General features: G+C 39.1%; 2 protein-coding genes across 2 annotated transcripts in view; one reads left to right on the forward strand and one right to left on the reverse strand.

Annotated features, from left to right (window-relative positions):
* Positions 1–10741, forward strand: part of LOC111635432 (transcription initiation factor TFIID subunit 1-like) — a 92536-nt gene extending 81795 nt beyond the window's left edge. The window contains exons 25-36 of the mRNA XM_023380392.1: positions 2628–2757; positions 3236–3317; positions 3394–3449; positions 3543–3679; positions 4318–4380; positions 4448–4544; positions 4609–5046; positions 5743–5920; positions 5985–6265; positions 6715–6867; positions 9750–9818; positions 10188–10741. Of these exons, the coding sequence (XP_023236160.1) occupies positions 2628–2757; positions 3236–3317; positions 3394–3449; positions 3543–3679; positions 4318–4380; positions 4448–4544; positions 4609–5046; positions 5743–5920; positions 5985–6265; positions 6715–6867; positions 9750–9818; positions 10188–10325 (1822 nt within the window). The 3' untranslated portion in view covers positions 10326–10741. The remainder of the gene's footprint in view (positions 1–2627; positions 2758–3235; positions 3318–3393; positions 3450–3542; positions 3680–4317; positions 4381–4447; positions 4545–4608; positions 5047–5742; positions 5921–5984; positions 6266–6714; positions 6868–9749; positions 9819–10187) is intronic.
* Positions 10735–13284, reverse strand: LOC111635430. The gene is made up of 5 exons (XM_023380389.1): positions 13133–13284; positions 12669–12712; positions 12484–12588; positions 12173–12208; positions 10735–10901 (listed from the first exon to the last, which is right to left on the reverse strand). Exons 1-5 carry the CDS (start codon positions 13248–13250, stop codon positions 10821–10823), a joined length of 384 nt encoding a protein of 127 aa, XP_023236157.1. The 5' UTR covers positions 13251–13284; the 3' UTR covers positions 10735–10820.
* Positions 13285–13549: the final 265 nt, after the last annotated feature.

The raw sequence follows: 13549 nt of genomic DNA on the forward strand, positions 1-13549 counted from the left end.
TTTTTGAGAAGTCCTTATATAATTTCTATGCATATCCTGCAATAAAACGAGAAAACAAAAGTTTATTAAAAATAGGCATATTGGAAATCAATTAACAAAAAATAGGCACGTTACCCCAAGAAAAATGTGGCATATTTTCCATTTGTTGGGGTAAGATGCCTAGTAGAGTCTCATGCTCCAGCATGTCTGATCGGGATCGGCAGTAGCTGACAATGGAAACTTTAGAACCTTAACTACATCACACATAATTGTTTTTAGCAATTTTAATAAATTCCATTTTAACTTTTAGTTTAAAATTATTCTAGAAATATTTCACAACAAAAACTTTGTTCTTATCTAGCTTTTATTCTTTTCGGATGTAGAAAATGAAGTAACGGTAGCCAACTACAGCTTTCCGCACTCAATATTGACCCAACGATACATCATACAAATACATGACAATATGTGACGTCACCGTTTGAAAATATCAAAAATTAGGCATCTTCCCCCGAATCACTCTATACGTCGCAGTCAAAACCAGTTTTTAGTTAGGATGCGTTTTAACTAGTTTATACTAAATGTCTTTGTTAAAATCCGTTTTGTCTAGTTAAAACTAGAATTTACTGCTAGTCAAATATGAATTTGAGTTAAAACTAGTTTCAACTAGACAAAACAGGTTTTAACAAAGACATTCAGTATAAACTAGTTTCAACTAGTTAAAACGCATTCTAACTAAAAACAGGTTTTGACTGTAACATATATACTAATAAATAAATTATTTCAACCATATTTTATTATTATTTATCAAACATACATATTGAAGAAACAAATTGTCTTCATTAATCCATCACTCACATTCACCAGGAACAAAAAACAGTTTTTAAATTAAATACAGTCCTTTATTTGAGGCTATGACTGTGCGAAAGCCATACACAAAAGTTTATCCTTATATATTGATTCATATTCTTCTCCTTAGAAAGCTATGATTTATCATTAAATATTTGAAATTCTAAATTGAACTAAAATTTGCAAATATTTATAGTTGAAAACTATAATATTTAAATCAAAATCTGAAAAATATTAACAAAATGTTTAGCTATTAATTAATATTTAAACATTTTGATAGCTACTAATTAATAGCTATCATTCAATTTAATGTTTTGGGGTGGGTTGGAATGGTGGGAAAGTTGGAGAGTGGTTGCATTAACCATTTTTAAGTGTCCTTAAATCCAGTCTTAGAAATCTGGAAATTCTGATAATAATTTACATATGTAGTTGAATGTCAAAATGTTTACAATATAACTATGTAGAGAACTTTTAGTTCAGTTCATATTAAAGTATTTACAAATGTAGAGTGGCTAGCTAAATTATTTGCAGACATTCTACAAAATGTTAAACTCCCCAAAATATGGGGACAAGCAAAAATCCTTGCCATTCTAAAACCTTAAAGGAGCATATGACCTAAAAAATTTTAATCCACTTCCTTTCCAGTGTGTACCTCTAAAGTTATTCAAGTGTATAATACTGCAAAGAATCACTCCAATAATTGAACCATTCCTGCCTCTAGAACAAACCAGTTTCTATAAAGGACAAAGCTGTTGCAAATAAGTACTCAAACCAACTAACTATATTGAAACAGGTTTCAAGCACAGACTGAAACCAGGTGGTGTGTTTATAGATCTCTAGGCAGCTTATGAGAGAGTGGAAAAATGGTTTTATTATTGAAAATAGGAAAAATTATTTGTTACAAATCTGTACTAAAAATACTAAAGCAGATGTTATCATACCATAAGCTTCAGATAAACAGAGTGCTAATTTGTGTCTTCGTATTTTTGGGAATCGTAATATCATACGCATAATGATAATAGATGTATAGCATCTTCTGTTGAAATTAACATTTTAATAAAATTTTCTGTGACTATTTTGCAAATGATATACTTAGGACTTGTGTAACAAGAATTGTATAATATTGAATTATCGTTTTTTCTGTTTTGAATAGTAATTATCTTAAGTCTAACTAACCTATCCTAACTTAATGATAAAAAAAAATCTAACCTAACCTAACCAGTGAGGATCCTCCTGGATTCCTCTCTGGTTATGCCAGTGTTGATAATTATATTATTTGGCATAAGAGCTAGCAGAAAATTTTAAGTTTTCTGAACTATCATGTTCATAACCTTGAGGATGGGTTAGAAATCCTGAAAATACAATGATTAATGAAGTTTTACATCTCCATCTTCAAGAAAGCAGATGTTGAGGAATTTATAGAAATAAATTGTGTGAATTTTATTTAATAAAAACTTTTAATAGTGTTAAAACTAGAACGTTTTGCATATGATTTGTAAATTGTATGCTGTAATAATAATATAAAACAAATGAAACTATTGTAGTATAAAGCACAGTATATGATCTGTACGAATATATATTACTTAGCTTTATTTTAAATGAAATAAGATAATTTCAAGAGATTATCTGATTACATTCGAGAAAATCATTGCTATTTTGTGTTTGCTTTTGGCTGGCTTTGGTTGATTATACAAGGGAGGAACAATAAATAAATTCTCTAGGACTATATATAAGGCTATAAAGATTTATTATTAGGGGATTATTTAAATTAATCTGGATACATTTTGTTAATTCATTAATAGAGTTTTATCGTCAAACGAAATATTATCGACCGACGAAAATTCTACCGACGAGGACGACGACGATAGCGATATTGAAGAAATGGGTAGAAATATCGAAAATATATTAGCCGATAAGAAAACTTGCAAACAGGTAAGACCAGTTTACAGTCATTTAAATGTTAAAAAAATAGATTCTGTTTTTATTACCAATTACCAATCCTTAGGATTTTACAAGTTCTATATTAGAACAATTATTTATTCTGACGTCGCAATGCCAGGCTGAAATGTTTAATCATATTTTTTAATCTATTTAATTTAAAATACACGCTCTCCGCCTTCGAAAAATTAGTAGTGTCTTGCCCCTTAAAATCATACTTTTCCTTTAGCAACAGAGTCGTGCCGGTCATCTCTTTTTGGGGGAAAATTTTCGAAATAAAGTGCCTTTCGGTGCAAACCAGAAATTTGTATATAGTTAATAGGGGCAAGAGGCAATTTTACAATGCATTTTTTTTCAAATTGCAGCCCAAAAAATCTCAATTTCTTATCTTTAGTAGGAAAACTCTATTTGTTCTTAATATACTTGACTTATTTCTTTTATACTATCAAAAATATTTAATGTTTCCAAATAGATTTCGGAAGAGCAAGAAGAAATTCAAAGGCAGGAATTACAAAAACTTATGAACAAAGATACAAACAAATTAAATAAGAAAAGTATTAAAACTCTTAAAGTATTTTATTAAAAGAATGATATAATTTACCGATCCACGGCCGAAATTTTCCTTTCTAGATAAATTAAAAAACGAAGAAACTACCAGCAAAGAATTGATAACGGACGAGAGTTACGTAAGTTAAAGTTTAAAATATGTATTTCGATGTTATAAAATTCTAATAGAATAACAACGGCCGAAATTTTCTACTTTTGTAATTGTGTTACAGGAAGGGAAAATACTAGAAATTACCAGAACGTACAAAACTCTAGAAGGGAAATTGTTTAACAGAGTGGAAACCGTTAAAAAACCGGAGATCATAAGTAGATACATTCATATAAAAACAGCCAAGGATTCAGAATTGGCGTAAGTCATTTTTAACTGCATTTAGAACATTAAATTATTTTAGTGGATAGAAAAATTTGCAGGAATTGCAGACGAAAATTTCATACTGGAATAGTTTTTACCCGAGAACTATCGAATGTAAAGAAAATAAATAAAACAGGGAGAATGGCGAATAAGAGACCAAAGATCAGTCTCGAAAGAAGAAAAATTTGATAGTTTCGGCGATTTTTTTTAAGTATAAATGAAATCCAAAATTTCCAGGTCCAGAAATGTTTATGCTTGATGTATTTTTACATCAGAATTATCTCTAACCTTGACTCAGATTATAAAAATCGTGATTTTAGTACGTAATTGTACAGTCGACCCCCCCTTATAACACTGTTGATAATTCCGTTTTATATGAATTCCATGTTGTACGAGTCACTTAGATTTTACAAATACGTGTGCCGGGCTGTGAACGGCTCACGTATTTGTAAAATCTGAGTGACTCGTACAACACGGAATTATCAACAGTGTTATAGGGAGAGGTCGATTTGTATGTTAAATAAATTAAGTTTTACGTTGTAATTTACGAATTGTTTGTATCGAATGTAGTTTTAACATTTTTAGAATTGTGATTTTATTCTACATTTTCTAATAAAAACGGAATTAATTTGCAGAAGAAAAGTCAACGAGGACTTGGAAAAAGAAAAGAGAAAAGAAATCAGGAAGGAAAAGAAGAGGTATTTTGTATTTTTCAAATAATCGTTCGGAATTATATTTTAATAATAGAGAAATATTTTCCAACAGATTACAGGATAAATTAAGGAGAATAAATAGAAACCAGGAACGGGGTTTCTATGAAATTCCGGCAAAAAGGCCGAAGAAGGAACTAATCCCCAGCAACGTACGTAAAATTTGTCAAATTGGAATAATCTGAATTGGCGTTTAATTCGTTCTTTCGTCGACAGATGAAGTGCGGCGCGTGCGGCGTGGTGGGTCACATAAGAACCAACAAGATCTGTCCCATGTACCAGCCCCAGCCCTCGGCGGTACGCATCGCCATGACGGAGGAAGAAGAAAAAGAAGCTTCGGACGTTCTGAACGAGAACGCCTTGGTGAAGGTAGAGGACACGAAACTGGTCCTGTCCAAGAAATTTATGGAGCGGATGTTGGAAGTCCGGAAGAAGACCATGAGGCTGACCTTTCGCAAGGACGTCATCGACCCCAAAAAGGGAGGTTGGCCGCGCGACTATGCCGGGAGGAAGTGCGAAGAGAGAAGAAATTCCGCCCTTTCCGTGGAAGAAACGTTCAGGCCCGCGGCCAACAATCGCTGCGTTAGAAATCCCGTGGTTTCGCTTTCTACCGTCTTCCAAGAAATTTGGCAGAAAATGAGAAACGTTCTCAACGTAAGAGCAATCCCTTCCCTTCCTTAAAAATCTTTGCCTAAGTTCTAAGTTAATGAAATCGTATTTCGATGTTTCGTAAAATTACAGATTATACGAAAGGGTGACGTAAAACTTTAAATACCGTGTTCGTACCTCGGTAAATTTCGACCCTAAAAGCGCGTGGTCTGTTCGAAATACTCAAAAACGGAATTTTCTTACGCAAATTTTAGTTTCTGTCGTGTGTAAGGAGTGGGCTTAATTAAGTCTTTTGCAGTTTAATTCCGTCTCCGTAAGTCAGTTTGGTCGTAACGTGTCTGTCCGGTGTCCGTCTCTAACGCTCTACATACAAAAAGTGTCGCCATCTTCGGTGTACTTTACCAAAAACGGCAGATGTTTATCGTCTTCATAATATAAGTGTAAACATTTTCGAATGATGTGATAGATTCAATTTTATTTTCTAGACCTTTAATATAGTTTAAATTGTTTATTAACACTGGACAATACTTGTTACTGTAGCGCGTACACCTAAGATTAAGTGTTTAAATTTAAAACTAAAGAGTGGTCATTTATTTATCGGCGGCCTTCCGAATACATCCAAAATTTACCAGATTTTTACATTTAGAAAGAGTTGCAAAGTGCCCCGAGTGCACTTCGTCTTATCGTCGTTTCTCGATATTTCAGCCATTAAATAATTGGATTATCGCTTTATTCTTTTAGAGCAATCCGTTTTGGTTTCCGGTGAAATCCCACACGGCTCCAGACTACTACAAGATCGTGTCGTCTCCCATGGACCTTTCCAGGATTAAACACAAGCTACAGGAGTTGGACTATCGAAACAGAGAAGAATTCCTCGACGACGTCTGTCAAATAGTCAAGAACAGCAGCCTGTACAACGGTGAGCTTCTTTACTTTCTCGTAATTCCGTCCCCCGACTACGCTAAAATACAATTACGTAACAGGAGAATACGACGTTTTGACGTCGACGGCCAAAGAAATGCTCAAGATCTGCGTCGACGAATTTCAAAAGAACGAAGAGCGTTTGATGAGTCTGGAGGAGGCCATCAATCACGACTCGTTTAACGACAACGTCACCGCCCTGTCTTACATCCTGACAGGCGTAGTCGATAAACATTTGAGGACCATACCCGAATGTTGGCCTTTTCTTCAACCCTGCAATAAAAAGTACGTTCGAGATCTGACTAACGGAGAAACTCCCATGTGTTTGCAGATAATAAGCGAAGTAAGTTTGCCTGGTGTCGTCGTGCGCTTCGGAAACCCGCGAGTGCCGCCGAGATTTAAACACTTAAAATTTCGTCGTTGTGTATCCGTCTCGCGAGTAGACAATCGACGCCATTGATTTTAAATTGCATTTAAACCTCGGATTTCGAACTTAATTCGTTCCTAGATTGTTCGTAAACCGTATTCGTTGTTTTATAAACACCGGGGTTGCGTTCGTAAATAGCCTTGTAGGAAGACGTCGTGTCGACATAAAAGTGTACAATACCTAGGTACAGTACGTGAATAGATTTGTTTGTTTCCCGTTCTTTTGTTTCCGCGAATAGTCTATAAATTTCTGCGTGTAATCGTAACTTTTTATGCCGATTCCACTAATTTTAAGTGTTTAATGGACGGTACCGCCCTCGTCATGATAATTTAAGGTATTCGGACGTGTGTTTTCCGTGTTTGTAGAATATCAAGAAGCTGAAATATCGTAACGGAAGGGAATTTTTCGAGGACGTGGAGAAGATCTGGAAGGACAGTCGGGCCATTAGAGGCGAAGACAGTCAATTCACCAAGAAGGCCAAGGAGATTGTCGACGCCTGCGCCCGGGCGCTCGAAAAGGTAAATTTACCATTAAATACGAAAAATGTAGACTATGTTTGTAGTGTGTAAGGACCTGTATAGGAGACCTGGACGGAATCTTTCGGACCGTATCTTTTCCCGTCGTTTTCGTAACGATAGCGAGCGGTCTTTTCGAAATTGACGTAACGCGTGGTTTGCTGGGTTTCGAAATTTTGGCAGCTGTTGTCGATATCGAACGAGTCGGAAGAACGTGCACGCACAAAATTTAATTTAAATTAGTTGTTGTTGCAAAAAGTGTAGCAATTTTTCAATGCCTGGTTACTTTCCACCCACCCCGTATATAATTTAATACGGGATGGGTGGTGGCGAAACGGTTGTTTATGTATTAAGTTATTCTTTTTAAAAGAATAACCTATTACGACGAATGCCGGTTACGAAGAAAACTGTGCGTTACGGAGAAGAAAACCCCTCGTCGAGCCGAACAGGAATCGGAGGCCGAGAAACGTAGTTTCGAAATTTCGTCGTTCTTCGGTATCTTTACTGATATCTTCGATCGGCCGACGCGTTTTCCTCGCATCGCCACGGAACGTCGGTGGATGGCGCCGCTTCTAACATTGAATTTTAAGGTATGCGTCCGTATTTCCATTTAATAAAGTACTCGTCGAGTAATTTTCGTCACCCGTGCCGCGGAAATATAAAAATTACACCGGTATCTCCATGCCTAGTTACTTTCCACCCACCGTGTAGAATAACGATGATTCGAAAACTTTTATTTTCGCTTTGATGTAAGACGATTTGTAAATAGTTTCTTTAAAAATAAAACTTTCCAAATAATTCTGTAACTTTAGAATCGTATTTTTAAAAATTATGTTTCTCCCCCTCGTGTGCCCTGTCGCCTCTACAGATCGGTGGTCTTCCAAATTCGTTTTTAGTACCGCGTGCGGGTTACACTCGTGACGAAAGATCGACGAATTTCTTCCCCATAAATGGCATTTTTAGAGAGAAGCGGTATAAACGGTAATTATACGTGAAGGCGGTGATAGAAAGCCAGCCTTTAATAGAATTCCCTTGTAGAATCTCTCTACTTTTTGTTACTATAAATAAAAATAGGAGAGAGGTCCGTTCGAATGGCAGTTCTATCACTTTATCGTTCCCTCCTCCGTATATGCAAGTAAATTTAAAGATAGTAAAACAAATTTTATATTTTAGAACATTCTCTGTTTACAAAAATGTGTTAGAAAATTTTAAAATGACACTTTTTTCACACAGTTGGCTGCTATATATTATACACATGTACAAAATACATCCATCGCTCATTACATTCTTCACAATATGGACACGACACAACGACATATAAAAAGCATAGAGTATCAAGCAATCGTTAGTTCGAAAGGCACTCCACGGCAGGCATCCCTACGACCTGGTCCAAGATTTTGTTGACCAAACTGCGTCAAACAGCTGGTTAGCTCGGGGATGCCTCTTTGGGGAGACGGAAGGATTCGTGATTGCCATACAGGATCAGATCATAAATACTAAAACTTATACAAAATACATACTCAAAGATACAACACTCACAAATGACACATGCAGAAAATGTCACATCGTGCCAGAAACTATACAACACATCACTTGTGGTTGCAAGCTCTTGGCACAGACAGATTATTTACACAGACACAATCAAGTAGCAAATACACCAAGAGCTTGCAAAGAAACACAAATTATTAGACATCCACAAACCATACTACAAATACCTTCCACAGACAGTATTGGAAAACAACACGCACAAAATGTACTACGACAGAATCATAATCACAGATAAAACAATTTACCACAACAGACCAGACATCACACTCGTTGACAAACACAGTAAAATCACACACATTATAGACATATAGGCTTGTGTGTAGTGTATGGGGTCCTGTACAGGAGAGAACGACAGGTAGAATAAACACCCTATCCATCCTCCACAGATGCCTTATTTCCTGGGCGAGTTCTGTGTACTTGCTAATTTTTTCAGTGCATGTGTTTTGTACATTGTGAGTGTTTGGAATGGCTACGTCTATAATGTATGTGATTTTATTGTGTTTGTCAATGAGTGTGATGATGAGTATGTATTTTGTGTAGTTTTTAGTATTTATGACCTGATCCTGTATGGCAATCATGAATCCTTCCGTCTCCCCAAAGAGGCATCCCCGATCTAACCAGCTGTTTGACGCAGTTTTGTCAACAAAATCCTGGGCCAGGTCGTAAGGATGCCTGCCGTGGAGAGCCTTTCGAGCCCATGATTGTTTAATGTTGTCTATGCTTTTTATATGTTGTGTCATGTCTGTATGTTGTGAGTGTAAGTTTAATGGTGTGTTATTTGAGTCTGCTAGAGTTACTGCTTTATGTAACTGTGATGTTTCTTGTAGAAAAACTCTCGCAGTGACTGTAGTTGTTTGTAGTGAAGGTTAACTATGTCAATCAGGCCACGTCCGCCTTCTTTACGTGGAAGGGTTAATCTTTCTGTGGCAGATTTAGTATGATGTTGTTTATGCTTAGTAAGTGTTGTTCTTGTTTTCCTTTGGAGTTGCTCGAGATCTGTGTGAGTTTAATGTATAACTTCAAAAGAGTATGTGAGTACTGGGATGACATGTGTTTATTGCTTTAACTGTGTGTTTTGCATTTAACTGTGTTCTAAGTATAGCGTTTAACTTACTTTGGTATTCTTTAATTAATCGTTGCTTTATTTGTGTATGTTCTGTTAGTTTGGCCTGTTGGAATCCTAAGTACTTGTAGAACTCGCCCTCTTCCATGGATTCAATAACGTCTCCATTTCCAAGTGCAAAATCTTCTTTCTTCATATTATTATTATTATTATTATTATTATTAAAGTTCACTGGGTAAAAATAAATTGAGTAAAATGAAAATATTCCTTTCAGTACCGCGAGAAACTGCGCAAAGTGGAAGTCCCTGACGACCGGGATGAGGAAATCTCGGACTTTTACCCGGTGAGTAATTTCCCTTTTCGCCCGCGGAACGGACCGACGGAAAGGATTAACGTTAAGGATATTTCTGGAGGGCGGGCCCACCCCGCCCTTCTTAAAAGTGGAAAATCTTTCCGCTCTCCCGTACGGCGGTGGACACCCCACCGAGTCCCGGGTCCCTTTCGGGTCCGGACTCTCCTCCCTATCGCGGGCGACGGGCCCGCCGCCTTTAAAGCAACCGTGGCGGGGAAAGCGCGAGAGATAAATTAGGGAATTTCGAGCCCTTCACCCAGGAACGGACGCCGCCCGTTTATTCCGGTGACAACTTTTGGGGAATTTGCGGGCGATACCGGTAAGGGGAGAAATAACTGTAAACTTTGCCTTATATTTCAGGAAGGGCGGAAGGAAGGAGGAAACGAGTCGGATCAATTGGCCAGGGACTTGCACCTGTCGCCCGACAACTCTGAAGAGGAGGACGACGATGATTTCGACCCTCGGACCACCGAACTCCGGTCGGAAGTGGTCTTTTAGTTTCTCCCTTCGTCCGTCCCCGATTCAATTCTTTCCGGTTCGCATCCGAAGGAGGAGATGCGGTAGCGGAAGTTACCGGGTCGATCCCGGCGTCACCCACAATTCTTTCCGTCGACGGACTGGAAACTTTCGCGCGTGGTCTTTGGCGGAATAAGGCGCGGAGAGCCGCCTGCTTTAATTAAGCCCGATAAGTTATAGTTTTGAACGCGCCGGATTTCGCCTCCCTCCCGTAAAACGGCCGCCGAAGAAAGGCGTCGTCGGTGGAAGAGAAGAAAGAAAAAAAATGGGATCGGAGCGTCACGTTACGCGTTTACGTCTTTTGTTAAAGATTAGAAGCGGAAAATAAAATTATTCTCCGCCGGAACCTTTGACTTAATCTCGCGTAACGAACGGAAGGAGGAGGAGAAAGTCCATTGCTCAGAAATCTTTATTTAATAGACGAGAGAGGAGGAATGCTCGATCTTCCTTCCGGACGTCGTCGGGCCTTTCCGGAGATCACTCTTCCTTTTCCACCAAGTTGGAGCAAGTTTTGTCGAAATCCTGGCAGCTGTCTTTCAGGTGCGAATTCAACACGCACTGCCACAAAACAATTAATCGCTAGAGGCCACTCCGCCGACAGAAATACTTCCGATCTCCGGGAGGCTTTCGTAAATTACGTAACGGTAAGTGGTATTACGACAACATATTAGTGATCCTATTTCGAGAGTGTACTGTTTCTTCCAATAGGAATATAGTCCGGGAACTTTCAAATGGCGCGAGTTACAATCGTATGACCGAAGGTCACCAGTGGCCGAGCGGTTCCGTTCGGTGGTGGATCGGCGCCTGGCCACGTGGAGTTTTCCGGGTTTTCTCTACGTCTTTAACGCCTAAATAGGGACCGGTTAACCTTAAAAGATGCCCGAGTGTTGTAATTGCCGCGACTAACGAGACAAATTGTATGGTCGATTACCCGCAACGGAAGAGGTGGCGAGTAGCGTTACGGTGCGTAACGGGGGACGAGAGTAGTAAAAGATAGCATTACGTAATTTACGAAAGCCTCCTGTCTACTTTTGTGTTTACTCTTTCCGTCCGTCGGCACAAAGGGGTTTTTTTTTTATCGCGCCCGTCGCGGGTTCCTCCAATTGGCAGGGTAGAACTTCGACGTATTAATAAACGCGAATAAGGTCGCAATTGAAAATTTTCGGATATTTTAAGCAGAATGCCGTCCGCCATTTACCGTTACAGTTATCAATGAATGAAAATTAAGCCTTAACGATTATTTCTGCTTTGGAATGCGTAAATCAACGGGGATTAGTTACTAGCGGACGACGTCACGTGTCGACACACACTACGTCCGGGTCTTTTCCACCCACGCATCCAACGAAGGACCGTCTTCGCCAGTTTCGGCAACCCTGGCTAAAAATCGTATTTTATCGAGCACTAATAAATACGGGGTGATGCAAAAGTCCATATTTTCGGTGAACTTTTGGCCGGTGTTAAGGCGATTAGCGTGGAAATGCTTAGAATCGAGGGTGATTTTTCTTTAATACGTTCCGAGCAGAAAATGATCTTTACCCGCTACAATCGCGGTAGACGATGTTTAAATAATTTATAATCGGCCGTCGTTATTTCGACTTAACCTACTGGGTTCTTAAGCGCCCCCCCCGAGCTACGACCCTTATAGCCCGACGGATAAGGAGGGAAGGGATCGTCCACCCCTTCCGGACGAAGGGCGCGATTAAAAATCCCGGCGGATGTCCGAGGGAGGGAAAGAGTGGTAAAGAAAAGGTAAGTGGCACGCGCGTCCGCGGTCGCCCACTCCCTTTACAGAGCCGCCCTTACAATGACGCGAAGTATACAGTACTTACCCGACCGCAATCTGAGGAGTACGAAATTTTCGCAATCTGAAAAATAAAGTTCCGGTCGTTCTTCCTTTAAGTCGCCTTCCGTAAAGTTTGGAGGTGGAGGAGGAAACAAATTTAGCGCGAGAAAGGGGGCGGAATTTCTTCCGCTCCCTTTTTACCGAAAGGGAGGTTGAGTCGACTTTGACCGATTTCCTTGTCGGACTCTTCCCCGACGGATCCGACCCAACGGACCCTTTTCAATCGTCTCGTATTTTTCGGCCTTTCGGTAAGACGCCGACTTCGTTTCCTCTTCCGGTCGGTAAAGGGCCACTCACCTTCTCTGTGGTGCCGCAACTTGTAAGAGATGATGCTAGCTCGCCTATGGTCTTGCACCCTTCCGGAAGCGAATTAATAATTTCACGAAATATGTCCAATAATTCCTGTAAAAGGAGCGATTAAGAAGGTGAGAGGATCGGTGTTTTTTAGTAGTCCCGTATTTGACCAGGGGAAGAATACTTACTTTGCAAGAAAAAGCCAACTTTTTGAAAAACTCCAGGAGAGCAGCTGTAATATAAGAAAACATTCAAAATTACTCTTCGCTCCCATTTTTAAGGCGGAGGAGGTAAGCTAAAATTTGAATAAATTTTCCTCTTTAAAAACCCTAATTGTCCCGACCTTGTACTGTCTGCGCCATCTTACGTCTCATACATGAGAATAAGGCTTTAATGTGCCTGGAGTTTTTGCAAAAATTCGACGACTTTAAGCCCGTAAAACAATGGTTTCGGTGGATTCGGCGACACGTCGTAGAAGCCAAAGGTGCCCTAAGGCGGTATTAGTCTCTCTTGTTTTTTCCGTGTAGATGGAATATATTTGTATTATTCGGGCCATTTATGACGTCGGAGGTATATCAAAAAACCCGTTTACACTTAATTGCCTTATTTAAATCAACTTAACAAAGCGTACATAAATAATACCATTACTTACTTGGGTTCCTCCTCAATTGATTGGCTTCATCCGTTTTGCATCGAGTAAAATTTCTCTTACCCACGGCAACGTCGGCGATTACGCAAGCCAAGCAAAACGTCACAAATTTATACATCATATCGAAGCGCAGTTCTTCTCCCTTCTGTCCTCGATCCACACCATCCCGGACTTTTTATTTATTCCCTTCGTCCGTCTGTGACGTATTTAACGTAACTTCCGTCCTACGTAAGCTACGTCGCCGGTAATCGCGTGACGTAAATTTAATAGTTCCGATTGCGTAGATTAGTTAATATTTGAACTTTTTTTTTAAAAATAATCAGTATTTTTTTCATCGTCCTCTTCCAATCCCGAAGACCCGTCCGTGCAAATTTTTCAGACTCGAATCCGGATCCCTCCGGAGTGGTATTCGCCTGGTAG

This window comes from Centruroides sculpturatus, unplaced genomic scaffold, assembly GCF_000671375.1.
Source record: "Centruroides sculpturatus isolate CEXI.00-Female unplaced genomic scaffold, Cexi_2.0 scaffold904, whole genome shotgun sequence".
Classification (NCBI taxonomy): Eukaryota; Metazoa; Arthropoda; class Arachnida; order Scorpiones; family Buthidae; genus Centruroides; species Centruroides sculpturatus.